This window comes from Diabrotica undecimpunctata, chromosome 9 (genome assembly GCF_040954645.1).
Source record: "Diabrotica undecimpunctata isolate CICGRU chromosome 9, icDiaUnde3, whole genome shotgun sequence".
Classification (NCBI taxonomy): Eukaryota; Metazoa; Arthropoda; class Insecta; order Coleoptera; family Chrysomelidae; genus Diabrotica; species Diabrotica undecimpunctata.
In genome coordinates, this window is record NC_092811.1 from 90,613,170 (window position 1) to 90,640,822 (window position 27,653).

Genomic DNA, 27,653 nt, shown 5'->3' on the forward strand with positions numbered 1-27,653 from the left:
TCTAATAAACATAATGAAATTATTTAAATTAAGTATAACTAAATACTATACATTAAATTTGCTTTTAGTCAATTTGCACTGAATGGGAAAATCCACAGTGCAATTATTTTTGAGGGTCAACTAATCATACTTTTAAATAGAAACAGCAGTTCATTTTTTTTTACATCTTAATAATTTAAAATTTGTGGAAAACATAAATGAAATATATTTATTTTTCACCTTCATTGCTTTACTGATCATCTGATACGTTTGTTTAAACCAGAATAATGAATTTAATTTGAAAGTACCTTTTACACTTACCCATATAATTAAATGGCAGTATACACTACAATTAACTCCACCTCCAACAACGAAACTTGACTGATTACTGAATAAGTGAATACTGAACTGAATTGAATTTACACTGACCCGCGTAGGTAAGGTACCGCTTTGCCGCTATCGAATAGTAAACAAAACAAATCAAGCAGGCAGAAAACCGAATAAATATTTGAATAAAATCGATTAAATGGTTCAGTTAAGAGCCAAAAATGTTTTCATCTATTAACGACGTATATTCGCACCTTCCTGTAGGCGGTGATGTTACTCTGTTTGCTAATATGTACCCAACAGGTAATTTATTTTTAGTTTTAATTAAATTAATGGCTATTAACGAAATTTAGAGAGCCAGTGGCTGTTAGTCCTTTGTACTTATTTATTTTTAAGGTCAACATTTTCAATGTGTTCAATTCACCGGTCTGTTCGTTTGCAGTGCACCGATCAAATCTCCCTCTATAACATCGCTTCATCGGTGCCAATTCGTCGAAAAGTATAAACAAAAAGAGATATTTTTGTGTTGTAGAACAATCACATCTGATATTTATGTAGTACTTTTTAATAATAATAACAATATTAGGAGGTTTAGTCTTACTGTATAATTTTTAAATGGGTTCATTGTATTGGCAAACAATATTTAAATTTGGATTTAAAAGCCTGTTATTATATTTTTATACATTTGACAGCAGTGCGCTATCATGTTATTACAGTGGTTCAACCTAGAAATTTTGACAGCTCCGTACTATATCTATCCCGTTCTTATGTACATTACGAAACTACAACACTGACTCTTTCTACGATCAGGGCCGGCTTCGTTTAGTCTTTATTTGATTTTTGAATATTATTATTATTCTGTTTTTAGGATTTTATCACTCCAGACCTATAATGTACTCTGATCACTCAATGTCTCTCAGACATATCCAATCAGAGTCATTTATAAGTTAAATCGAATTACGATTTTTCTGGATGACTCGAAGTATGTATTAATTTCTTTAAAACATATTTATCTAATTAAGGATTAAGCTACAATTATTGGTTGTAATGAAAATCACATTTTTAACTAAGTAATGTTCTCAAGAAAGATTATTATAAAAAAATGCTGCAGTGTATAAATAAATAATTTTGGTTATACATTTCGCAGAATTTTTTATAATTTTTTTTGAAAACGATTTCCGGAGTGGAAACACTTTTATAGTTAAAAATGTTATTTCTATTACAACTAATAATTATTGTAACGTAATGCCATATAAACATAAATTTAAAAGTAGTTTAATACAAAAACTCTAATTTTAAAATAATTATATCTTCTTAATTTAGAGGACTCAAAATACACGCCAATGACATGTGTCCACTGTCGATGATGTTATGGCTTATGGGTTGTTGCTTGTCGCTAATGATGACAGTGACAGTTGTCAATTGAAGAAAAACAAAACTTTGATAACTTTTAATTTTTACATTTTGTATTAAAAAAAATGGTCGAAGAAGCAAAAAAATATCTCCAAGATATTTTGGGAAGAGTAAATGGTTTGCATTGTATATTAATAACAGACAGAGACGGTGTTCGTATGTTAAAGGTTTCCAATGACAAAACTCCTGAACAAGCCAACAAACCCAATTTTATATCTACTTTTGGCTTAGCCATAGATCAAGGAAGTAAGCTAGGACTAGGGAAAACCACAACATTGATCTGCACGTATTCTCAGTTCCAAGTAGTCCAGATGAATAAATTGCCTTTAATAGTAACTTTCATAGCCAGTGATAGTTGCAATACAGGACATATATTAGCTTTGGAGAAACAAATTGATGGTATAGTGTCCGATTTAGCATTAGCTGTAACTGAATCCTAATTAAGAAACAACTTTATTCTATATGTTGGCTTTAAAAAAAGTTTCTATTTCAAATCATAAATATTTTGAACTTTTGTAAGTTTTTCTAGATCATGTATTATTTAGTGTGTCTATGCTTTGTGTCAAAATTTAGTATTTCGAGTAAATTGTTTTCAATTAAAAATAAGTAATACAACTTTTATATTGAAAGCATTAGTGGTTGACTTTTATGACTATTATTTTGTTTGGATTATTGTCAGATAAAAGATGTTTTGTCCAAAAGATATTTATTAATACCATTTAGTCATTTTCTAAGCACTATCCAATAGAAGGCTACTGAGCAATACAATGTAGTTATATCTCATATAACAACAAAGGGTCATTAATTGTTGAATTTTCAGAATTTGCATTTTTTAGAATGTACATTGTTATGAATTATTTGTGGTTATAAACTTCCAAATTTCATGATGATCTATGAATCACCATTCATAATTTTTCCAAGTGTGTTGCCTTAAATCTGATATTTTAAAAGAAAGGAAGTTCATTCTTTCAGCTTTGCATGATTACTTGACTTTTTGGATTTTATTTCTAATGAAAGTCAAAAATTGAGTTGATGTCATAAAATACTTTAAAAATGGTAATTAAAAGGAAAATCATTTATTAAACATAACTATATACTTACATAAAACAACTTTTCCATAAAATATTTTGAGCATTATATATTATTTAATCTGAAATTTACAACATAAAATATTATGTTTATGAACCTATTTCAAGTGATCTGCTTATATCCTATAATTCCAATTACATTTCAATGACTCCACATAAATTTAATTAGGAGCTATTTCTACAATTGACAACACTGAAACTGCAATTTGTATGAATCCTGAATGATTCCGAAGATGATTGTGTAAAATATACACTTACTAAGTTTGGGGTATTTATGTGTGTTTTTAAATACAACTCTTGTAAAAATAATCGTTTATTAATAATAATAATGTATATAAAAATGTATTTCACTTATACAGTAATATATTTTGTAATATTTTATTGTTTCTAATTATTCTCTTACCAGTATTATAGGAAAGTTGTTTGTAACCAAATGATCACCTTGGAAAACAATCACCAGATTAATTTCAAATTCTAAAAAATAAATATCTCAGTCAAAAGTTTTTCTTACACATACATACAGTCCATCTAATTTACAAACCATTGCACGTCATCGGCGTCATAGCCCGTGACGTCACATGATACCAACACGAAATATTTAGGCGGTAGGTGTATTCGTTTTTAGAATTACTTTGCCGAGTACACTGGCATTACAGCCACTAGACATATTTTATTATGTATGCGTATGAACTAATATTTAAAGATTTCTATTAATGTTAACTTAAAGAAATAGACAACAATATGTTTCATTTAATTTGTATAAATGCATTATAAAGCGTTTTTATGAAGAACATTTGTTCGGAACACACTGTAACTGTAATCGAACGAAGGTGAAATTTTGGCATAAATTGGTAACACTTATTTGACAGTTGCGCTGTTGACACTTTTTGTACTTTATTATTTTAAATTTTAAAGTGAATACCTCTTGTTTTATATTTTTATCTATTTAATAAAATCTGTTCTTTTTAGAACAAAATTAGTGTGTTTTATTTCAAAAATGTCACGCAAGAATTTAAATCGTCATTGTAAAGAGTATAATAATAATTAGGTGACCTATTTGATTTAAAATGGATTCAGGATTTTTTTATACTTTGGCAACTATGTCAACTTCGATCTCTGACGTAGATAATGATGTGCAATGGTTTGTAAATTAGATGGACTGTATAGTAATTGCCAGGCAGTGAGAACCAACACTATGTATGCATGTGTGTACCAACACTGTGTATGCAACACTATGTATGCATATTCTTAATAAAGTTTGTGCTGTGATTGATGGCAGTCTGTTCATACAATGGTATGAAAATGGGAATGTGCACTGGTTATTCCTAGCTGGTGAGCAATATACAGTTAAGTATTACATTATTGAACACAGAAAGAAAATAAAGGATGTGGAAGATGTATAAATATTTGTAACAAAACTAAACCACCAATATGAACTAGCCTATTTAGCTCAAACTAAGATAAGAGCAAGATTTCAAATCAGATAAACAAAAAAAAAATGTGAGAAAGTAAGGTCAGACTGATACAATAAGTCTACCAAATTAAGTAGAAGATCAGATGTGATGAAAACCAAATAGTGAACTGAAACAAAAGAACATTAACTCAAATGACTAGAGAGAAACAGAAATTTTATAAGAGAGTCAACCAGAATATAATGGAATTCAAGTCTAGATTATCAATCCTTATGGATTGGTAAGAGTAATTGGAGCAAATACTTTAAATATAGTCAGAATCCTAACCCATATGACTATGATTAATAAAAACTGTTTTCAACAAAAGAGTGCACTTTGGTTTAATATTACATTACATATTTCAAAACGAGGTTTCCACTATAGAAGACATAGGTTCCAAACAGTAAGTTACTGCAGGATACCTATAAATCTGCACTAAAAGAGTTAATTGATGCAGTGGCAAAAAAAGATTATTTATTTCTCAAATAAATTATCAGAGGCACAAAACAACAGCAAAAAATATGGTTAACATTAAATCATATTATCCAAAACTCAAAACATACAAAAAAGACAGTAACAATTCATGATTTACAATATTCTACATTCAATAGAGCTGAGGACATATCTATTATCTAATCAATTAAATCAATACTTTGCACATGTAGGAAAATCTCTAGCAAATAACATACCACCTTCAGTAAATATACAGCAAGGAAAATACATATTCGAATGGCAATAGTTCTTAGAAAACCATGTTAGAGAGATCATAAGAAAACTAAAAAAAGGAAAATCACCAGGATGCGATGGCTTTAGTGTTGATATTAGAGAGTTTGCAGAGGAACTGCTACCGATTTTAACTAAATTAGGACTTAACTCGCTCTACTCACTGGATTAATCCCAAAGTCTGTGAAAATGGTGATAGTGGTACCATTGTATAAAGGAGAGGACTCAAAGCAATCTGGAAGTTATTGGCCAATATCTCTTTTAACAGCCTTGTCAAAAATCTTGAAATCATGTGTAAATAACCAAATTGTACAATTCTTTAATTCATCCAGCTACTGGTTTAACAGGCAATATGGTTTTAGACATGATTCAAGCACAGTCTCAGCTGCTACTGACTTAATTACAGACATATACAACAAATTAAAAAAAGAGTTAAGTTGTGTATTTGTATCTCATTGGATTTGCAAAAGGCTTGACAATGACATACTTATTTTAGTGGTTGAACAATATGGGATAACTGGAATGGCTTTAGTTTGGTTGAGACCATTTGAGAGGCAGAATACAAAAAATACTATGTAACATTGTGCTAAACGCAGCAGAAGATATTACACATGGAGTTCCATAAGGGTCTATATTGGGACCAACACTTTTCCAAAAACTAGAATAACACTTTCAACACTAGAAAAAGAATTAATAGAAATAGATGAGTGGCTTAAGTATCACAAACTTTCACTTAATATGAAAAGTGCAGTTATATGATACAAATGTAGATGCAGATAGGGAGATGCCGTTGAACTTTGGAAAATTCAAATTTAATAAAAAGGAGATGATCAAGTATCTTGGATTGTATATAGATAAACGACTTACTTGGGAACAACACATATTACATGAATGTCATAAAATAGCTCCAGCAGTGGGCATTCTAGGAAGAATTCCTAAATTTATAAGTCTTAGATCCTCGAGGAAACATTATAATTTAACATTAAAACCCCTCACCTATTCGTCGACTTTAATGCCGCATACGACAGTGTCAAGAGAACAGTACTAGGCCAATCAATGCGTGAGTTTGGTATACCAGAAAAACTTATCCGGTTAACGAGAATGACAATATCTACCTTAAAATCCAGCATTAGGATACAGGGAGAAAATTCTCGATCCTTTGAGATAAAGGATGGACTCAGACAAGGGGATGCCTTGGCTTGCCTCCTATTTAACATTGCCTTGGAAAAGACAGTCCGAGACACACGAATTAGAGACGGTGGTACTATTTTCAATAGATCGATACAAATCTTAGCATACGCTGATGACATTGACATAATACGGCGTAGCAAGCGAAATGTTGAGCAATATTTCCTAGAATTGGAAACGGCGGTGAAACAGGCGGTCTAGTCATCAACGAAGACAAAACCAAGTACATGTTGGTTACTAAGGATCCTTTAGCAAATGAGGAACGGGAACCAACATTTGGAAGTCATATCTTTGAACGTGTTGACAGCTTCATATACCTTGGCTCGCTAGTGACTACTACCAATAAAACAAGCGAAGAAATTGGACTCCAAAAACAATTTCACTCGGAAAATATCCAAAGAAAAGTAAAATTATTATATAAAAAAACACTGCTGAGGCCGGTACTCACATACGTGGCGGAAATATTGACTCTAACGCAGAAGGATGAAAGACTTCTGGGAATATTCGAGCGTAAGATACTCCGCAAAATATTTGGAGCTGTAAACGATCAAGGGCAGTGGCACAAACGAATTAATTTCGAATTATACTAACTCTTTAATGAACCAGATGTCGTAACGTTCATTAAAACACATATCTGCATGGAACAAGTCTTTTTTTTGATTTTTTCGGTTATATCAATTTTGTGCTTGTTACACTGTTGAACTGAGGCATTGAAATGTATCGATGTTTCGCTAACTATCAAAAGGCATTTGATAAAATATAGGACTACAACTTTATACCAATCTTAAAAGTAAGTTGATTTATATGTTTGATATCCCCAAGAACTATTGGCACACAAAATGTTGACAGGTTAACAACAGTCACTACTTCGAGTAAATGGTTACATCGATATCGGTAGGTACAAAAACAAAAAATAACATGATTTTAACTAAATAAAACAGAAGATAATCGACTAAGGTTAAGATAGGTTGGTACGGAAGTATTAAAAAGAATGGTAGTTTGCACTGATAATAGCATAATAGTCTCTACCATAGTTTATTTTATAAAAAAAGATTGTCTTATAACTTAAACTGCAAATATAAAGGGACATTAGACTGTAGTTCTTTAAACAATGATTGTTTACTTACCTACTTTAAAATTGGTAGTAATTAGTGTGGGACAAGTAAACAATCTTGGAAATACCATATATATCGGTATTGGAATATGATGCGGAACATCTCCATCTCCAATTTGAATATTCTGAATTTCAGTGGCTAAAAAATATAATTTTTCGCTTTTTATTCCTCACAGGTAAATTTTACTAATATGTGTAAATATTGCACTTGTACAATTTTGATGACAAAATATGGAGATTGTACCCAAATCACTTTTCTCCTTTGCGAGGTAAAGTTTAGTTTATTTAAATACTTTAAAATAAATTTTTAGAAAAGCAGATAAAAATATTTCTTGGGAAACCCAACATTTCTCGTACCATATGTGCACGAGATGAGGCACGTGAAGCGTTATCTACTTCTACATTCTACGATTCTCAAAACGATTGTTCTTGGATTGATATATTGCCCGAAAGATAATGTGGTGGTGATTAGTCCTGCATCAACTTTATGTCTTCTTTGATTAACGCACAAATTCTCCAGCTCGTTTAAAAGTGTAGCTGTCCAATTATATCACACCTAACATTAATTATGAAGTCATGTTGGAAATGCGATCCTCGATATAAATGAGGATTGCAAAATTAGTCCAGTTTATCCAAGTTTTCACCTCTGATTTCCTTAAGGGTGCATCGATTGCCTTGAAATTTTAACAGTAGCTAGGGAATACCTCAACACACAAAATCTAGCCTATGCCGAGATGTGTGCTTTTCCTCTGAGGGTGAATACCACCCCGACTAGGAGGTGAAATTTTTTGTATCAAAATTAACTCCACAAATGGATAGAGGGGCCATTTTAAGCAAAAAATGTTCTACAGATTTTTTGTAAATGCATATTTTTTAAATTATTCGGGATTAAATTTCGTAAAAAAAAACAAGTTTTTAATCGGTTTTTCACGAATAACTCAAATATCTTTTATTTTATCAAAAAAATTGTAAGGAGCTAAAATGAAGTTAATAAAAAAAACGAAGAGATTCGTTTATTTAATTTTGTTATGGACTCAATACAAACCGAGAAATATATCTATTTTAAAAATTGGTACATGGTGTCCGGTGTGAGATTTAAAAATAAATTCAGCAGTGACTTTTGAAAAGTATTGTTCGTCTGGAACATTCGCGTAGTTCTGTAGTGATCTTTGTAAAAAAAGGAACATTTAAAAAAGTACCTGTGTGCCTGACCAAAGATGCGGCTTGCAAAACTTTCAGTAAAACAGTTGCGTGAGCAAACTAGAAGAATGCGATAAAGACTGCAGCGGGTCCAAGAACGACTGAAGAATGTTCTCAACAAGAATGGAGATGACCCAGAGATATTCCAGTTTCAATCAGCAGAAGAAACAGTTTTAATAAAAATGAATGAGAAATTTGAAAATGCAAATTGTAGTGGAAAGTGCAAATTGTAATCACTGTCTTAAATTAGAAGAACGACTTTGTCCCGTGAGACGAACCACCGTCATTAATGATCAATGGCAGCCTCAACAGCTACAAGACGCCCAAGCAGATAATCCATGTATAAGAAGAGTATTGGATTGGATATGTAGAAGTGAAAGATTTTCTTGGCAAGACATTAGTGCATGTAGTCCAGAAGTCAAGTCTTACTGGAGCCTATGGAATTGCTTAGTACTAAAAGATGATCTTCTGTATAGAACCTTTGAGAACGATGATGGTACAAAATCTAAGCTTCAGTTGACTGTACCGAAAAGTAAAGTGTCAGAAGTATTGCGTCAGTTGCATGACGGTGCATCAGATGAACACTTTGGTATTACGAAGAATCTGCAAAAGATTCGAGAACGGTTCTATTGGGTGAACTGTAAAGACGATATAAGAATGGTTGGTGTACAACCAGTAATGATCCATTTGGTAAAAAGAGGGCACCTATGAAACATTACAATGTTGGTAGTCCTATGGAATGAGTAGCAATAGACATTGCAGGCCATTTCCAGAAACGAATGATCGAAATAAATATATCCTGGTAGCCATGGATTATTTTACGAAATGGACCGATGCGATACCAAACTAAGAAGTTGCTACCGTTGCAGAGGTACTTGATAAAGAATTCTTTTGCCGATTTGGTGTTCCCTTGGAGATTCACTCCGGCCAAGTGCGAAACTTCGAGTCAACCCTTTTCCAAAACGTGTGTAAATTGATTGGTGTCAATAAAACTAGAACGACACCCCTACATCCCCATTCAGATGGAATGGTCGAGAGGATGAACCGAACGAAGGGTAAACATCTGTCCAAAGTTGTATCCAGAACATCAAAGAGATTGGGACCAGCACATTCATTTATTCCTAATGGCATACCGCTCGGCCGTGAATGAATCTACAGGCCAGACTCCAACCTGCCTGATGTTGGGTCGTGAAGTTCATTTGCCCTGCGACCTAGAGCTTGGCTGTAGACCTTCCGAAGAACATGTTGCAAGCGAAGAATATGTCGACCGCCTGAAAATAAGAATAAATAACATTCATGAACTTGCCCAACAACACATCCAGTTAGCCAGTGACAGAATGAAAGATCAATATGATTCTCGATGCAAGAATGAAAGCTTTGAAGTGGGTGATCTTGTTTGGCTTTACAATCCACAAGGTCGTCGAGGCTTGTCTCCTAAACTGCAAAGACAATGGGAAGGTCCGTATGAAATTAAAAAGAGAATAAATGACGTAATATACCGAATTAAGAAGTTGCCGAAAGGTAAACCAAAAGTAGTTCACATAAATCGTCTTGTACCTTATGCTGGCTCAAATGAAATAGAAGAAGCACAAACCTTTCAACATGAGATCAAAGTTGATCGGCGGCCAAGCTTTAATGAATTTATGTCAAATTACGCAGAGAGAAAGAATGCTAGATTCGGCGTGACGTCTCTCTAGCCCACTGTGTTGCCAAAGACCTTGAGATGACTAAAGGAATCTCGTTCGTATTCTATTCTATCTAAGAAGTTCGGTCGTTTGGACGAGTTAAAAAATCAGCAGCCTAAAGTTCGAAGATTACTGAGATTAGAAGATGGTCTTTGATCTTTGCTGTATATGGTGACCAGGAAATCATATACAGACAAGGCAAGCTAAGTAGGCAGGGTAAACCGCTTGAGTAATTGGACTATATCTGACTGCAACTATGAACTCCGGGTATTTTTAAAAACTCCCAACAATAATAGTATTATGAAACTTAAGGTTTTATTGTTTTATCATTATGGATGTCAACGTAAATATCGGTTTGTATTGATGTAGCATATTGGCGTATTTTCCACGCATGTCTTTGGGTATCGGAACATTATTTTTCAAGTGCTTTAAAATAAGTTATATCCTTCTCTTACTAACGCCACATAATGAACAAAAAGCATTCCTAGAAACCCTGTTTAAAGTTAAGCTGACTTTTATATTCTATTCAGAGAAACAAGAATGTTTTAGTTCTCTCCCCGATTTAGGACAAGATCTAGCAACCTTTCCTATAACTATTTGTCCTAGAAATATGTCATGTTTCTTTTTGTTATCATGTTATTAAAGTTGTTGTCAAAATATCTTGATTGTCAATGTTTATTTTTTCAAGACATTTGAATTTGTAGTTACAGATTTTCCCGGTTTTTCTTTCGCTTTTCAGGCATTTATTTTTGTTTTTAACGCCGATATAAGATTCAACGTCAGCTGTCCTTTTCTGAACAATATTTCTCGTCCACTTACTTTTATATCTTGTTCCCTTTTTGTGAACTGTTTGTTTGTGTTCACTGTGATAACTTTCAGAATCACTTTGAAACACCGACCAAATTGCAATACTTGAATTAAACGGAGAAAAGCGCCCAGAGTCAACGGGAGAGAAATCAGGATATCAATCCAAATCGTAAAATTTTTGCTTAGATTATTGCTACCTGACATTTTACAACTACTATATAACTCAGCAAACTATAGATTTCACAATATGCACCACATAATAAAAACGTGAACTGAAGATGTTTAATAACGTACTAAATAAGTAAATGCGTGCTTACTGGCAGTGCGACATATTCCATTCTTTTGCAAGTGCTACATTGAAACAGGCAAAATACGAATTAATTCCGTGCAAAATCTAGGCAGCTCCGGGCTGTCCATTTTTTCAGCGAATCCAATAACGAGGCAACTGTCTAATAATTGTGTTTCCCTTATGAGTAAGCGAAGCTTTCTCGTTTTATCAGCATCAGTCGATAGAAAGAACCTTTGAATTGTATTATATCGATTAAAAACAAAAAAATGGTAAAAAGTATGGATCTCACTCCTTTTCGTTCTGGTGTCTTTAATTAAAGTTATAACAACAATCCTTTATACCTTCTCTTGCATATCCCTCTGCACAGCCACAAGTTTCAACTCGAACCAATTGTAGTTCTATAGATCTTACTGGTACATCACATTTAGCTAGCACTATTTTTCCTCTTAAGGGTTTGGCAATGTTACAACATACAGTTTCGACATGACCTTTCAATAAAAAGTTTGGAACTCCTGCAATAAAAAATATGATATAAGTACTTAATTAAGAAATATAAATTCAAAAATATAATGTATATCTTTCACTTTAACACTAAAAATAAATGGACAAAAAAGAATAATAAATGGAGATGCATGCAGTAGAGTTGAAGGCTGGATAAAATGGAATGGTGAGATAGAAAAAGTCTAATGAAACCGAATGGTAAATTCTATCAGATGGCAGTAGAACTAACTAAGATGCAAGGCATTAAATTTTGGATGAACTTTACATATTTAAACAAATTGGACTTATTTAAGCAAATAATCAGATTTAATCAATATAAAGGACTTTTTGCAAAACCATACATTCTAAGGTCCATCAATACACTAAAGCAGGGCTTCCCAAACTTATTCGTATTGTGACGCCCTTGGGGCTTTGCTATTTTTTTGCGACGCCTCCTCAACCCAACCCCCAATAATACTTACCAATTTTAGTACTAGCCTAGCAACAGTTATAACAAAAACACTATTTGAACATTTATATTTTTTATTAGAAATTAAGAACGAAATCAAAACAGGCACAAAAATGAAAAGGGATATATATTTATGTAACTGGTTGGTTAATGTGAGGAATGTGCATGCTTTTTTGAGCACAGCTTATGAAACCGGGGCTCCAGTTTGGAAATTGCCACTCTTATTTATTTTTCTAAATGTATGTTTGACTGCATTTGTTTTTAATTACTCCAACTGCAGAAAAGCCCGTTTTGCACAAGTACGAAGTCGCAAATGGTAATAAAACATTTAATGCAACAGTGCTGAAGGCATGATATTCATGAGAAAGTGAGCTCCAAAATTCAGTTTGTCTTGGTCATATTGAAGCTTTAGGCTGGAATCACAGGACAATTCTGTCAGTTGTTCTCCTTCCTCTGTTAAAAGTGTCAATGGCGTGGATGACAGGAAAGGGTTTCCGACCCAGTCATACTCCATATCTTCGGGAAAATATTTCTCAAAGTGTTTGCTCAATGATAACATGTGTTGTGTAAACATATTTTTTAAAGAGGAATCAAGGATTTCTATCGATTTTTCTTGTAGAATACCTTGTAAAGCAGGGAAACAGTCATTTTCTTGATCTTCTAATTTTCTCTTCCATAAGAGCAACTTATTCTGAAACCCAGTAATTTTATCCGCCAATTACAGGATATGAGTGTTGTTTCCCTGCAAAGACTTATTAAGATCATTTAATTTGTTAAATATGACACAAATGTATGCTAATTTTATTATAAACTTGTGATGTATTGGCAACAATGCAGTGCGGTTACGTCACAATCAGCTGAGAGAAAACTCAGTACGACAGACGCGACGATGGCCTATTTAATATATATTGTTATTTTGCATTACGCTTTGGAGTGATAATAAAAGTCGGTAGTATTTCCTATACTGTTGTTATTATTTACAACCCGGTTCGATACATATTAAATTTCTTAATTAATAAAGTGTTGCGCATCATCATGTGATTCTGTATGTAGATACGTGTAAAATTCATTTCTTAATTCGTATACACGTGCAAGTACGCTGCCTTTGGACAGCCAACGAGAGTTGCAATAATAAATTAAAGAGGTGTGCTCAGCCCCCATTTCTCCACAAAGTTTATAGAAAAGTCTTGATTTCACGGGTCGTGTTTTAATGTAGTTCACCACTTTAATAATGCTATCCATCATAACACTTAAGGTGTAACGTTCTTTGCTGCTAAGGCATCTTCATGTATGACACAATGTGTCCATTTTACACTTGGAGCCTTGGTTTTGATGAGAGCTTGTAGTCCTCCATACTGTCCAGACATCGCTCGGACACCATCCGTACACACGCCTACACAGTTATCCCAGTAGAATAAATCAGTACCTTTACAACTTTCACATATTTTTCTGCAAAATAACAAATCATTACTATCAGTCACCTCATCCAGTTGAATGGCAAATAAACCTGAAAGTTTCCCCACAATTTGCTCATCTTCTTCTTCATTTGTTCATCTTCTGCCATGTCGTAAATACAGCGACTAACCATATTGTTTGAAAGAGGTACATTTTTTATTTCTTTAGCTGCCGATTCTCCAATCATCATTGTTACAATATCAACTGCTGCAGGTAAGATCAGTTCCTCATCGATCGTATGTGGTTTTTTACATTTGGTAACATATTAAGCTACTATGTAAGAGGGGAGCAATGCTTTGGTAGGAATTGATGCTCTTGAAACCAAAGCTGTGGTCTGATGTTTTAGCTCTCACAATTTTCTTACAAAAAAGTCTCTTTTTAAAGTACCTTGTAAATGAATGTGAGTTGATTCCAAATGCCGTTTTACTTTATTAGGAAACATACTTTCAGCCGCCAACACTTTGTGACAAACAACACATTGTGGAAGTTCTACATTCCCTTTAGTAACGCAGGTAAATCCAAAATCCAAATATTGGTCGTCATATTTCCTATATTTCTTCTTTTTATTTGAATTAACATTACTGGTCTCCCTGATTCTTCACTTAGTTTTCTATTCTTTTGAATATAAGTATCCATTGTTTAGTCCAAAAGCTTTACTAAATAACATAACACGTGCGACAGTAGGGAACACAGGGGAGGGGACCCGACCGGCGAAACAGAATGCGCCCGGCGCTTACTCGACTCCAGTGTTACCGATGTCCGGATAATTATCCGATTTTTGGATAATTTCGTGGACCGGTTTTAAAACAAAACTAAGTAAATTAATATTTCAAATTTTTGTAATGCCTGCGACTAGCACGGATTTTACTACATATGGTTTCATCTTATTCTTATTGTGGCATCTCCTTTTAAAGGTTGGCAATCCAAATGGCAATTATAGATGTAGAAACTGCTGCATGATGAAATATTTCTGTGTATGAGATGTCTATGTATAACTATCTCTTCAACCACAAGTTCTGAGGTCTTCCTACTTAATTCCAAAGTATTTTATTTCCATTACTTGATCAATAGCTATTGATTTCTATTTTATATCTGATTGGTTGTTTGAAGATTACTATTGTTTTATTGTGTTGTCTTATTTTTACTTCTTTGTTTCCTATTCTGTATCCTCTTCCATTGTTGACACTTTTAATGAATTCATCCATGATTAAAGAGCATCGGGCTCAACCAATCTTATTCTGCTGCCTATGTCTATATAAGTTCTATCTCTATTCAGACTTCCACTTTATTATTATACATGTATATATATATATATATATATATATATATATATATATATATATATATTGTTATGATGTATTTTTTGTTTGAATGATGAGCAATGAGTATTTTTAATAATATAATATATAGGGTTTTTATCGCGGTTCTCAAAGAATTAGCTTGTAAGTACTTTTTTTAAATTATCTTTATTATAACTATTATGAAACACACATATATATCTAACCTAGTCAATGTAAATTTAAAATAAACTATCTTTAAACTGATATTCTTATAAAACTAATTAAATTCTATAGACAATCTAAAATTTAAACAAACTATCTTCAAAATTGAAATTGTTATGACACTAACTAAATTATATTAACAAAATTTTGTACCTTTCTTTCACTGAATGCCTAAATGAACTGTTTTCCAATATATATATTCTAATCACCACTGAAAGTCTTCGTACTTCGGTTATCCTTGTTTTTGTGAAATTTCTTTTTCCAATTATCAGCTTCTACCAATTTAAGATATAGTTTTCTTCACCATCATTTATATACCACCAACCAAACCAGCAAACAGCATTTATATTTATTCTTCTTTTCAATATACCAATATCCAATTATTATAAGTTGATTTATACTAATCTCCAACCATAATATAATTTAATTTCTTCCAATAGACTTTTTTTAATCTTCAATAATTATTTGTGTATAATTATAAATGTGCATTAAAGTATATGCATAATTTTTAATCTTCATTTAACTCACTATATTAAACAATTTGACTATTTGTACCTGATTCACTGACTCCAATTAACTTTATATTTCTTACTAAACTTTTCTGACTGACTTCTTGAAAATTCTCAACAATTTACTTCACTATTCACTAACTAAATGTGTCTAGGTACTAACTTTCATAATAAACTGGGCTGACTTCTGACTAAAAACTTCTAAAAACTTTTCTGACTGCACTATCTAAACTTTTCTGACTAAAAAACTGCTAAAAACTGCCAAAAACTTCTGAACAATTGACTTCACTAAGTAAATGTATCTATCTTCTAACTAACTTTCATGATAAAACTGCTAAAAACTTCTAAAAACTGCCATCTTGAATCCAAATCACGGGTATTTATATCTTTTGGATATTCTAGAACCATCTCGTAAGATATCATGTCCTATTTAGTTCTATTTAATACCTGTCTGAATTTTCTGGAACAAACCATTTCGCAAACATGGCCATCTCCGCTGATCCAGAGAATTCCATTCTTTTCTATTAATAATTTTGTTTACATTTAGGCTTTTCAGATCAGAATATATAATTAAATTAGTAACTTAACATTCTAATTTAATAAAATACACATTTCAAACAATATATTATTATAACCCACTTTATATTCGTAAATATTCTTAAACGTCACTTCAGAGTATAAATATCTGTCAATCTCCGAGAGTATTTTTGGTTGCCTAAGCACATGGCTCACTTAAATCTATTTACAACATTAAAATTACTAAATACAACTTTTTACAATTATTATAATATGCTAATTTATTAAAAATGCCCTCACATAAATATATTTTTATTAAATTCTCTAGTATATAACTTATTTAAAACAACCAAATATCTAATATTATGTAGTATATAACTTATAAATTATTTTCTATAAACCCTAATTGTCACAATACCCCAAAAATAATATTTAAAATAAATAATTTACTTATTATTTTTTTAAATATTAATTTTCTCATACCTTATTAAATTTAATAAATCAAAATTTTTTTTTTTATTTAAAATGTGTTAAATACATCCCTGTTCGCTGTCTATGTCAAAGCAGAGAACAACGGATCACAGTTCGGCTATTCTATGGTCAAACTGTCATGTCAAATGAAGCAATGGATGCGATATCAGAGAATAAAATATAACCTTAATTAAAATATAATAGATATGGTGTTCTGTTTATTTATAGACAAAATCTAGGAATTATTTCCATTCAAAATAACTTCATCAATATAAATTGGTAAGTTTTTTTTTTTTACTATATTATATTAGAAAGACATTTTTATAGCAATTATAGTATCAATTTTGTGTCTAACCCCAAATTATGATTTTTAGGGTACAAATTAATTTCCATATATACAAAATTCAACAAGTATGATGTCAAATTGATTCAAAATAATGAAATCTACCATCTACCATTTAACAAATCAAGTCTATTGAATAAAATGGATATATCAGTAAGTTATTAGTGTTATTATATTTGTGTTAAAGGTATAGAAATCATTATTCAATCTCTTCATGATATTGAAAAATGTCGTTGATATGAAATATGCCTCTTAGTCTGTTCTCTGCATCTATTAACACATAACTATTTAGTCCATTCTGATTTTCAATTGTATATGGACCTTCAAACATTGGTTGTAATTTCTTACAACGGTTTTCTTTAACATTACTTTTTCTAAGTGAACGAATTAACACTAGGTCTCCTTTTTTAAATGTGATTGGTTTTTTTATATTTCGATTTTGTCTTCTGATATATTTTTCAGCTTTCCTCCTAATTCGGTTATTCACTTTCTGCATTACTTGTTCTAACATATCCTGATTATATTCACTAATCCACTTTCTGTTTCCTATATGGCCAAACATTAAATATTCTGGTACTTCCTCTGTATTCAAATTATGTGTATTATTTAAAAAATACTCTACTTGTGGTATATGTTGCTGCCAAGTTTCGTGTTGATTTTGGCACAGTATCCTTAAATATTTTATAACTTCTTTAATATATCTTTCTGCAGGATTTGCCTGAGGATGTCTGATACTTGTAAAATGAATGTTGATTCCCTTTTTCTCACAAAATGTCCGAAATTTTTGGTTGTTAAAATATGTAGCATTATCTATTATGCAATTTCTAAATGGTCCTATTTCTTCGAAAAATTGATTAATATATAATTTTAATGTTTTAACATTTGTTCTAGAGCAGGGATATAGTTTAATAAATTTTGTATATAAATCAACTATCACTAGTATATGCTTTTTTCCTGTTGGACTGAGAACTAAATTTGAAATAAAATCCATGGAAACTGTATTTAGTTTTTCATATACAACATTAGATTTATATGTGTTCTGGTTTTTAAAATTCTTTTCTTTGTTTAGTTGACATATTGGGCATTGGGTAGTAATTTCCTTTGCTATACTTATGTCATTCTTTGCAAAATAATTGTCCCTAAATAGCATCCATAGCTTTCTTGAACCAATATGCATATAATTGTTATGTAAATTTTTCAATATTTTCTTTGCTAAAGTTCTAGTTATTACATATACTTCTATGCCATTTATTATTTTATAATATACTCCATCTTTCCTAAGGACTTTTTGTTTTTCACTCAAATTGATCTGATCTCTTATAATTTCTTCTTTAGAATATAATCCAGTACTTTCTACTAATTGATTTAATCCAATTTTTATTGTTCGCTGCCCCTTTTGTGATGTATTTTCTAACCTTGATAAAGCATCTGCCACTATATTGGATTTTCCAGAAATGTATTTGATTTCAAAGCAGTATTCACTAAGTATTAGACTCCACCGATGTATTCTACTGTTTCCATATTTGTTATTTAATATAGACGTTAAAGCTTGGTGATCTGTTTCTATTGTAAATTCATTACCCAACAAATAAAATCTTAATTTTGTGACACAGTGTATTATACTTGCTAGTTCTAATTCTGAAACTGAGTAACCCTTTTCATGTGGCTTTGTAATTCTTGAAATGAATTGTATTGGGTATTCGACCCCATCATGTATTTGTAATAATACCCCTGATAATCTCTCTATTGATGCATCTGTTCTTAATATGAATGGCTGTGTATAGTCAGGATAGTATATTTTCAAATTTGACAGAAAAATGTTTTTAATTTCTTGGAATGCTAGTTCTCTTCTCTGATCCCATCTCCATTTTACACCTTTTCTCAGTAGTTCAAGTAATGGAATTTCTTTTATACTTAGATCTGGTATCATCCTTTTATAATAATTAATTATTCCAATAAATCCTCTTAAAGTTCTTAAATTGTGTGGTGTTTTATATTCCTGAATGACTTGTGTCCGTTCTGGATCCATTTCGATTCCCTTAGTGTTAAGTTTATAACCTAGATATATGACTTCTTTTTGAAAAAATGTACATTTTTCTTGATTTATTTTTAGTCCAGCTTTGTCTAATCTATTTATTATAATTTTTAGGTGTTTCTCATGATCTTCAGCAGTTTTAGAAAAAATTAATATATCATCAATGTAGTGAATTACAAAATGTTCATATTGATCCAAAATATCATGAAGACATCTACATAGAGCACTGCAAGATGATTGAAGTCCAAATGGTACTACTTTGAATTGATATACTACTCCATCTATCTGAAATCCTGTATACTGTCTACTTTTTCTTTCTAGAGGTATTAACCAAAAACTATGCTGTAAATCGATTTTAGTGAAAAATGACATTCCTGTAATTCTTCCTAATATTCCATCTATACTCATTGGTGCTTCAAATTGCTTTTCAGTAATCTTGTTAATATTCCTTGCATCCAAACATAACCTGATTTCACCTGATCTTTTTCGTACTACTACTATGGGGTTGATAAAACGTGTGTCTGCCTTCTCAATGATCCCATCTTCTAACATATTATTAATTGTTTTGTTTACTTCTTCTCTGTATTTATATGGTATTGGGTATGATTTTGTTTTAAAATCTTTTTCTTCTTTAACTTTTATACTATGGATATAATTCTGTGCAATTCTATTTTCTTTATTGACAAGTCCCTTGTGTTGCTGCAATATGGAAATGACTATTGATTTATATTCTTCAGGGCAATTTAAAACTTTCATTATATCTTCTTCTTTACAAATAAAATTATTCTTCATTATGTACTCATTATTCCTTGCTTCCAATTTTACGCACTCCGCCTCGTAGGCATCCATCTGCTTAAAATTTCCATTCCTTAAATATTCACTACAATAACTATTCTTTACATTCTTCTGGGACATTTCCCTATCATCAAAATACATTTCTTCTTCATAAACATCATTATTTTCTTTTAATAATATCCTATCAACTCTTATTCCTTCTTCTACCTCATCTTTCTGCATAAATTTAATTATTTGCCCTTCCAAAGTTACCATTTTTTCTTCAAAATCTATCTTTACTTTCTTCTTTTCCAATTCATCATTTCCCATTAATATATCAACACATAAATCCTTGACAATAAATCCTTGCATATTAATTTCTTTATTAAGAATATTAATTTTAAAATTGGCTAGTTTATCAATTTCACCCAACTTCTTATTATTTGCACCAATAATTTTAATTTTTGGAATCTTTATTATATCTGATAGTTTTAATGTATTAAAAATAAAATTCTCCGAGACTAAAGTACTTTCTGAACCAGTATCTATCATAATCTTAATCATTTTATTTTTGGCCAAAGCATTTATATAAATTAAATTAATAGAGTCAATAATTTTATCCTCATCTAAAGAAATAAATTCAGAAGGTTTTTCATAATAGCAATGGCCTAACTTGTAATTCAGAAAGTTTACTGCACAAAATTTTGATTATTAGAATTGTCAGATTGTATCTGACCACTTGGATCTGATGTCCTATGTCTTTCCCTACTATGACTTCTACTCACATTTTCCTGACTTGTACTACTTCGTTCCCTGTCTTCGCAGCTTCTATTCCTTCGAACACAATTTACCTGTCTGTTATAGTTAGGTCGCTCTGTATTTCTTCTATTGTTAAAATCTTGTCTATTATTATTAGTACTGTTATTAAAATGTTGTCTATTATAATTAGTATTATTATTAAAATTTTGTCTATTATAACTAGTATTATTATTAAAGTTCTGTCTATTTGGATTAGTGTTAGTATTATTAAAATTTTGTAAATTATCACCATACCTAGTATTATTGTTATATGATTGTCTATATTGTTGATTATCATTTTTATTATATTGAAAAGTATTGTCGTTTTTTCTGTTGTTATTATTACTTGTCATATTGCCTCTTTGTATTCTTTGAATAAAATTAATAAAACTATCTATTGTTTGAATATTTTGTACAGTTACGGTTTGCACAACATCAGCATCAAAATGTCTAGATACATTTAAGACTGTTTCATCCTCTCTAAGTGGTGGTTCTAAATATTTTGCAACTGTTATTAATTTCAATGCATAATCTACCATATTTGATTTTAAATTTTGATTATACTTTCCAAAATATAGAATTTCTCTAAACTTTGCTTGCTCTAATTCACCCCAATAATAATTTAAAAATTTATTTTCAAATGTTTGAAAATTATCTAAATCATTCTCAATACTAGCAAACCAAGTTGCTGCATTGTCATTTAATGTCATTCTAATATAATCTTTAATATCATTAATATCATTCACAAATCTTAATTTATGTTTTAAACTATTTATGTATACTCTAGGATGCAAATTTTTTATATTACCAGAGAATTTAATCCCAGTCTCATTTGTTAAATTTAAGTAAGGTCTCCCTATGTCTCTCATTTGTGAAATATCATCTATTCTCTGTTCCACATTTCTTATTTGATTACAATTTATTTGGATATTTTGTTGTATATCGTCTAATTTTTCTTCTGTGTTTCTCCTGTCTTCGTTAATTTTTACTTCTAAGTTACATTTCTGTAACTCTATTTTCTGTTCTATATCTATCTTATTATCTTGAATAATCCTCTTTACTTCTGTCCTCTCATTGTCTATCCTTTTCTTGTAGTCATTCCGTATACTTTTTATTTCATTTGCTACTTTTTTCTCTGCAGCTTCAAGTTTTTTCTCCATTTGTTTTACAATTTTATTATTATTATCTTCTATTTTCTTTTCTAATTTTCTATAATTCTCTTCCAATTTCTGTTCCATTTTTTTCATGTCTTCTTTGACTTCTTTTGAATTCTCTTCCAATTTTTTTATGTCTTCTTTGATTTCTTTTAAATTCTCTTCCATTTTTTGTTCTATTTTTTTCATGTCTTCTTTGATTTCTTTTGAATTCTCTTCCATTGTCTTGTTCATCTGCATCATAAATGACATCAAAGCTGCCATATTGACATTTTCCTCTCTTTCTGGATTCATTTCTGCAGTATCTTGTGGAACTTGTACTAAACTCTCCTCTTGTATAGGTTGTGTTTCTACTTCCACATCTTCTTCATTCTTTTTGCTTCTTGTACCTTTCTTTCCTTGAGACATTTTGAGACTTTACTTGTTCAAATATAATTAAAAATAAAATCTATAATTTTTCCTTTCTACTGATAATTAATTTAATTATATGAGAGCACTTATCTTCCCAAACTAATTCTTTTAAATAGAGAGCCACCGCGTTGGGTGCCAAAATTGTTATGATGTGTTTTTTGTTTGAATGATGAGCAATGAGTATTTTTAATAATATAATATATAGGGTTTTTATCGCGGTTCTCAAAGAATTAGCTTGTAAGTACTTTTTTTAAATTATCTTTATTATAACTATTATGAAACACACATATATATCTAACCTAGTCAATGTAAATTTAAAATAAACTATCTTTAAACTGATATTCTTATAAAACTAATTAAATTCTATAGACAATCTAAAATTTAAACAAACTATCTTCAAAATTGAAATTGTTATGACACTAACTAAATTATATTAACAAAATTTTGTACCTTTCTTTCACTGAATGCCTAAATGAACTGTTTTCCAATATATATATTCTAATCACCACTGAAAGTCTTCGTACTTCGGTTATCCTTGTTTTTGTGAAATTTCTTTTTCCAATTATCAGCTTCTACCAATTTAAGATATAGTTTTCTTCACCATCATTTATATACCACCAACCAAACCAGCAAACAGCATTTATATTTATTCTTCTTTTCAATATACCAATATCCAATTATTATAAGTTGATTTATACTAATCTCCAACCATAATATAATTTAATTTCTTCCAATAGACTTTTTTTAATCTTCAATAATTATTTGTGTATAATTATAAATGTGCATTAAAGTATATGCATAATTTTTAATCTTCATTTAACTCACTATATTAAACAATTTGACTATTTGTACCTGATTCACTGACTCCAATTAACTTTATATTTCTTACTAAACTTTTCTGACTGACTTCTTGAAAATTCTCAACAATTTACTTCACTATTCACTAACTAAATGTGTCTAGGTACTAACTTTCATAATAAACTGGGCTGACTTCTGACTAAAAACTTCTAAAAACTTTTCTGACTGCACTATCTAAACTTTTCTGACTAAAAAACTGCTAAAAACTGCCAAAAACTTCTGAACAATTGACTTCACTAAGTAAATGTATCTATCTTCTAACTAACTTTCATGATAAAACTGCTAAAAACTTCTAAAAACTGCCATCTTGAATCCAAATCACGGGTATTTATATCTTTTGGATATTCTAGAACCATCTCGTAAGATATCATGTCCTATTTAGTTCTATTTAATACCTGTCTGAATTTTCTGGAACAAACCATTTCGCAAACATGGCCATCTCCGCTGATCCAGAGAATTCCATTCTTTTCTATTAATAATTTTGTTTACATTTAGGCTTTTCAGATCAGAATATATAATTAAATTAGTAACTTAACATTCTAATTTAATAAAATACACATTTCAAACAATATATTATTATAACCCACTTTATATTCGTAAATATTCTTAAACGTCACTTCAGAGTATAAATATCTGTCAATCTCCGAGAGTATTTTTGGTTGCCTAAGCACATGGCTCACTTAAATCTATTTACAACATTAAAATTACTAAATACAACTTTTTACAATTATTATAATATGCTAATTTATTAAAAATGCCCTCACATAAATATATTTTTATTAAATTCTCTAGTATATAACTTATTTAAAACAACCAAATATCTAATATTATGTAGTATATAACTTATAAATTATTTTCTATAAACCCTAATTGTCACAATATATATATATATATATATATATATATAAAATAGATAATGGTGCAACACATCAATTATTTCACCACACACACCTAGTGACAGAAAATTTTCTAGAACACAAAAATTAAGAATATTCTCAAATATGAGTACCAAACCAACACAAAATCTAAAGATTTTATTGAATATTAACTAAAACAAAATATAAAAATTTATGTTATACTTGGACCACTTGCACATGGTCCTGGTGCAATAGTTTTAATAACACAACACTTTATGGCAAATCCGACCTATTAATACTGAGATGGAGTAAAGAATTTATAAAGCCAGTGTAAGACTAATAATGACAATGCATCAGAAACAAGACTCAACACAGTCACAACACAAATGCTACTGGAAACTGGTGGAAATGCTAGACTGAGAAGAATTACAGGAAATATGCTAAGAGATTAAAAGAGGAGCGAACACAGAAGAAAATGTAATGTAACATACATTCATATATATATATATATATATATATATATATATATATATATATATATATATATATATATATATATATATATATATATGTGTGTTATGGCTAAAGTTTTCTATATGATCAAATCAAATAACCCTTGAATTGTATAATAAAGAAATCAAACTGGCTTCTCAGTTGGAAAATCAATTACTACACAAATCTCCTTTCATTTTCTCAATTTGTGCTTCAAGCTCTTGAGAATAGACAACTAAAATTGGTATAGACAAGTTAAAACTGTCTATACCAATTTCTGCAAAGCATTCAACAAAGTTATCTAAACAATTCTGGTAAAAAAATTAAATCAATTGGTTTTAAACATGAGTGTAGAAAAAAAAAAGAAAGTCATAATAGATCCAGAGATGGATGATTATTTTTAATTTATTATATAGATACCTGCTCTAGCATTAGTCAATGTGGCAGGACTCAACTCAAAATTTAAAGGTGTCCTTTTATCTGTAAGAGGCAATTGAGGGCAAGCATTGTATCCTGGTTTGTACTGCACTAAAAATTGTTGAGTTTTTTGTAAATCTTTTGACAAAAACGATCTCTTAATATCACATTTTAAACTGTAGCCTATATTTACGTAAACTCCATGATATGTTTCATACAAGGTTCTGTTGGGTTTTGGCTTTACTGGAATCTCAAAAGGTATTTCTGTGGTACCAGAGGGTAGACGTCCTGGACCACATACTTCACATGTTGTTCCAACTAGTTGAATTGGCTGAAAATAAAAAAAAAAGCAGTTACTGTTTAATGTAAAATTAATCATTTCTTTACTACCTTTACAGAATTATAAAAAGCTTCAATAATTCCTACATTTTTTGAGCTGATCTGTAGATTGACACATCCTTCCATTGTTAAAGTTATCCCTTCATGTTTAAAATCAGAATTTGTTGATAACATTATAACTCCAGCAATGTTTTCCTGAAAAGCGGATTATTAAACATATAGCATTATAAAAACTAAATAGTATACCCCTTCATAATATATTTTATCGGCTCTTTTTAAGTTAATCTCTAGATTTATTGACATTTTGAGATTATAGAAAAAAATATACAAATTCCTTTGATATTTTTTATTTCTGTATATATTTCAATTTCAACACATAACCCTAAATTTTTGACTATTCTAAATTTAGCCAATGGAATTTTGTTCTAACGAAAAATTACATTTTTTTAACTTATTTCATTCTTTTTTTTAAATCGCATGGTCTTCAATGGAATAATTAGAAAAGAATCGGTACTCTCGTTAAAATTATTTATTATTTTTTAATATATTAAACCTAAATTGAAACTGAATTTATTTTCAATCTTATATAAATATATGACGTCATATGATTGAAATCTATTCAAATACATGCCTAATGGAATGCCCTGCTTATTTTAATAGAAATTCACTATTTCTAAATGACAGGTGACAAATAAACATATGAGTGTGGTTTCTTATGTACAAAACAATAATTTTAGCGTTTATTAATTTATAAATTCAGACAGTGGAGTGGCATAACTTCAACAATATTTTATCCACATGATACAATAAAACACTATGAATATAGACGATGACATAATTTTTGATGATTCGGGTAATGAAACAAGTGGAGACGATGTAGATTTTGGTATCGATGCTGATTCAGGTTGTAATAGCAAAGAATTCCAAAGCTTTGAGGAAGAATATCAATATGAAGTTCTTTCTACAGAAGAAATAGTTAAACACATGATTGATTGCATTAAGGAGGTTAATGTAGTAGTTCAAGTACCTGCCACAGTTACTAGAATTCTTTTAAATTATTTCAATTGGGATAAGGAGAAGCTTATGGAAAAGTTTTTTGATGGCAATCAAGATGAACTGTTTAAGGTAATATTTATTTTAAATTAATTTCTTACAATAGCCTATGACCTAAACTTGACATTTGTTACATAAACTGAAGCAATAGAAATGAAATGGCTTGAGGAAACTAGGAGATTCTGAGAACAACACTAGGATGACATGATAATATTGTGAATAGAAACAAAAGATTTGTTTTATACAAAGATTATAATTAACATGAAATTTCATTTGAAGGCCACAATCTAATAAAAACAACTGTGAGATCCCATCAGATGTATGCATATTGTGAAATCTGAGGGACAGTATATAAACAAATCTAAAAATATTTATAAATATGTAAAGAGTAAATGCATTTGTATGATAATTAAATCATCAACAGGTTAAGTCACAGCAGAAACTAGTTCTCACTTAAATATGAACCATAATCTGATGATATTTAAAAACCAATCCATAATGGAATTGCTGATGATTTTATTATTTATCTAAGATCTTTGAAAAATAAAAAATATTCAGATTTATATAGATGTAACCATAGCTGTCACAAGTAAAACTTTGCATAATATCAGCACCACACTGATTCCTTTAGATATAGACTGGTGGAATAAAAAATGCATTGATTTAAGTATTATAGTCTTTGGATAGTTTTTGCATTAACCATACAGTGTTATTAATGGAATAATCATTTTATGTAGTGTGTGCATTCAGTAAATGTCTTGTTACTAAGTAGACTCTGTTTCATCATATTTACAGAGAGTAAATATCCAAACAACTGCTTCACCTCATATAAGTATCAAGCTAAAGCATGAGGGGTATCAGAGAAAAATCAGGCCAGATTAGGCCAGAAATTATCACCATGAGATATACTAATTGCCAGTTAAAAATAACTAATGCCACACATCTTTAGTATTCCCATATGTAATACATGAGTTATTGATGGGTGATATTTCTAACAAAGTAGTAGGGTAGCACAAAATAGTGATTTGCACTGGTTCTTCTTTTAACATTATAATTATTGCTTCTCAAGTTGCATTTGACACATTCCAGTACAACAAGTACAACTTGTTTATATTTTGCCAGATATACATGATGTTGAGCCTTATTTAACTAGATGATTGATGATGATCTTACTACCCATGTTTTTGATGTATTCCCAGATGATTATGCGGTAGTTCTTCTCTACCAACCATCTTCCAACATTTTTTCCATCTTAATAATTTCCTTTCCCAGTTTCCTTTTGAGTCTGCTATTGGCGTTATGTTCTATTAGAGGTTGAAGTAAGGAGTTACTGTGTGATTCCAGTCCTTCTTGGTGCTTCATGCTGTATTTAGTGATCATATCCTCTATGAACAGGATTCTTAGGTCTTCATGAAGTGTTAGGTTTGACACATACCAGAGTGCATTAGTTATCATT

General features: G+C 30.5%; 4 protein-coding genes across 6 annotated transcripts in view; 2 read left to right on the forward strand and 2 right to left on the reverse strand.

Annotated features, from left to right (window-relative positions):
- The window catches only part of LOC140450276 (probable ATP-dependent RNA helicase DHX35), a 332,996-nt gene extending 332,289 nt beyond the window's left edge, over nt 1-707 (reverse strand). The window contains exon 1 of the mRNA XM_072543802.1: nt 301-707. The gene's annotated coding sequence lies outside the window, so the exon portion shown is untranslated. The remainder of the gene's footprint in view (nt 1-300) is intronic.
- A 981-nt stretch (nt 708-1,688) lies between these two features.
- On the forward strand, nt 1,689-3,188 carry Lamtor3 (Late endosomal/lysosomal adaptor, MAPK and MTOR activator 3). The gene has a single exon (XM_072543808.1). The coding sequence runs from the start codon at nt 1,785-1,787 to the stop codon at nt 2,157-2,159; it is 375 nt and encodes a 124-aa protein (XP_072399909.1). The 5' UTR covers nt 1,689-1,784; the 3' UTR covers nt 2,160-3,188.
- On the reverse strand, nt 3,105-25,543 carry LOC140450278 (vacuolar protein sorting-associated protein 26C). 2 transcript variants are annotated; one of them, XM_072543806.1, is made up of 6 exons: nt 25,391-25,543; nt 25,196-25,339; nt 24,809-25,136; nt 11,606-11,776; nt 7,297-7,422; nt 3,105-3,281 (listed from the first exon to the last, which is right to left on the reverse strand). In XM_072543806.1, the coding sequence occupies exons 1-6, from the start codon at nt 25,445-25,447 to the stop codon at nt 3,199-3,201; spliced, it is 909 nt and encodes a 302-aa protein (XP_072399907.1). In that variant the 5' UTR covers nt 25,448-25,543; the 3' UTR covers nt 3,105-3,198. The 2 variants fall into 2 exon arrangements, with proteins under 2 accessions (XP_072399907.1, XP_072399908.1); XM_072543807.1 differs by lacking the exon at nt 7,297-7,422.
- Nucleotides 25,544-25,812: 269 nt separating this feature from the next.
- The window catches only part of LOC140450281 (E3 ubiquitin-protein ligase ariadne-1-like), a 53,523-nt gene continuing 51,682 nt past the window's right edge, over nt 25,813-27,653 (forward strand). Inside the window, exon 1 of one of the 2 annotated variants that reach the window (XM_072543810.1) lies at nt 25,813-26,269. In XM_072543810.1, coding sequence (XP_072399911.1) covers nt 25,961-26,269 — 309 coding nt within the window. In that variant the 5' untranslated portion in view covers nt 25,813-25,960. The remainder of the gene's footprint in view (nt 26,270-27,653) is intronic. The other variant, XM_072543809.1, reaches the window with a different exon arrangement.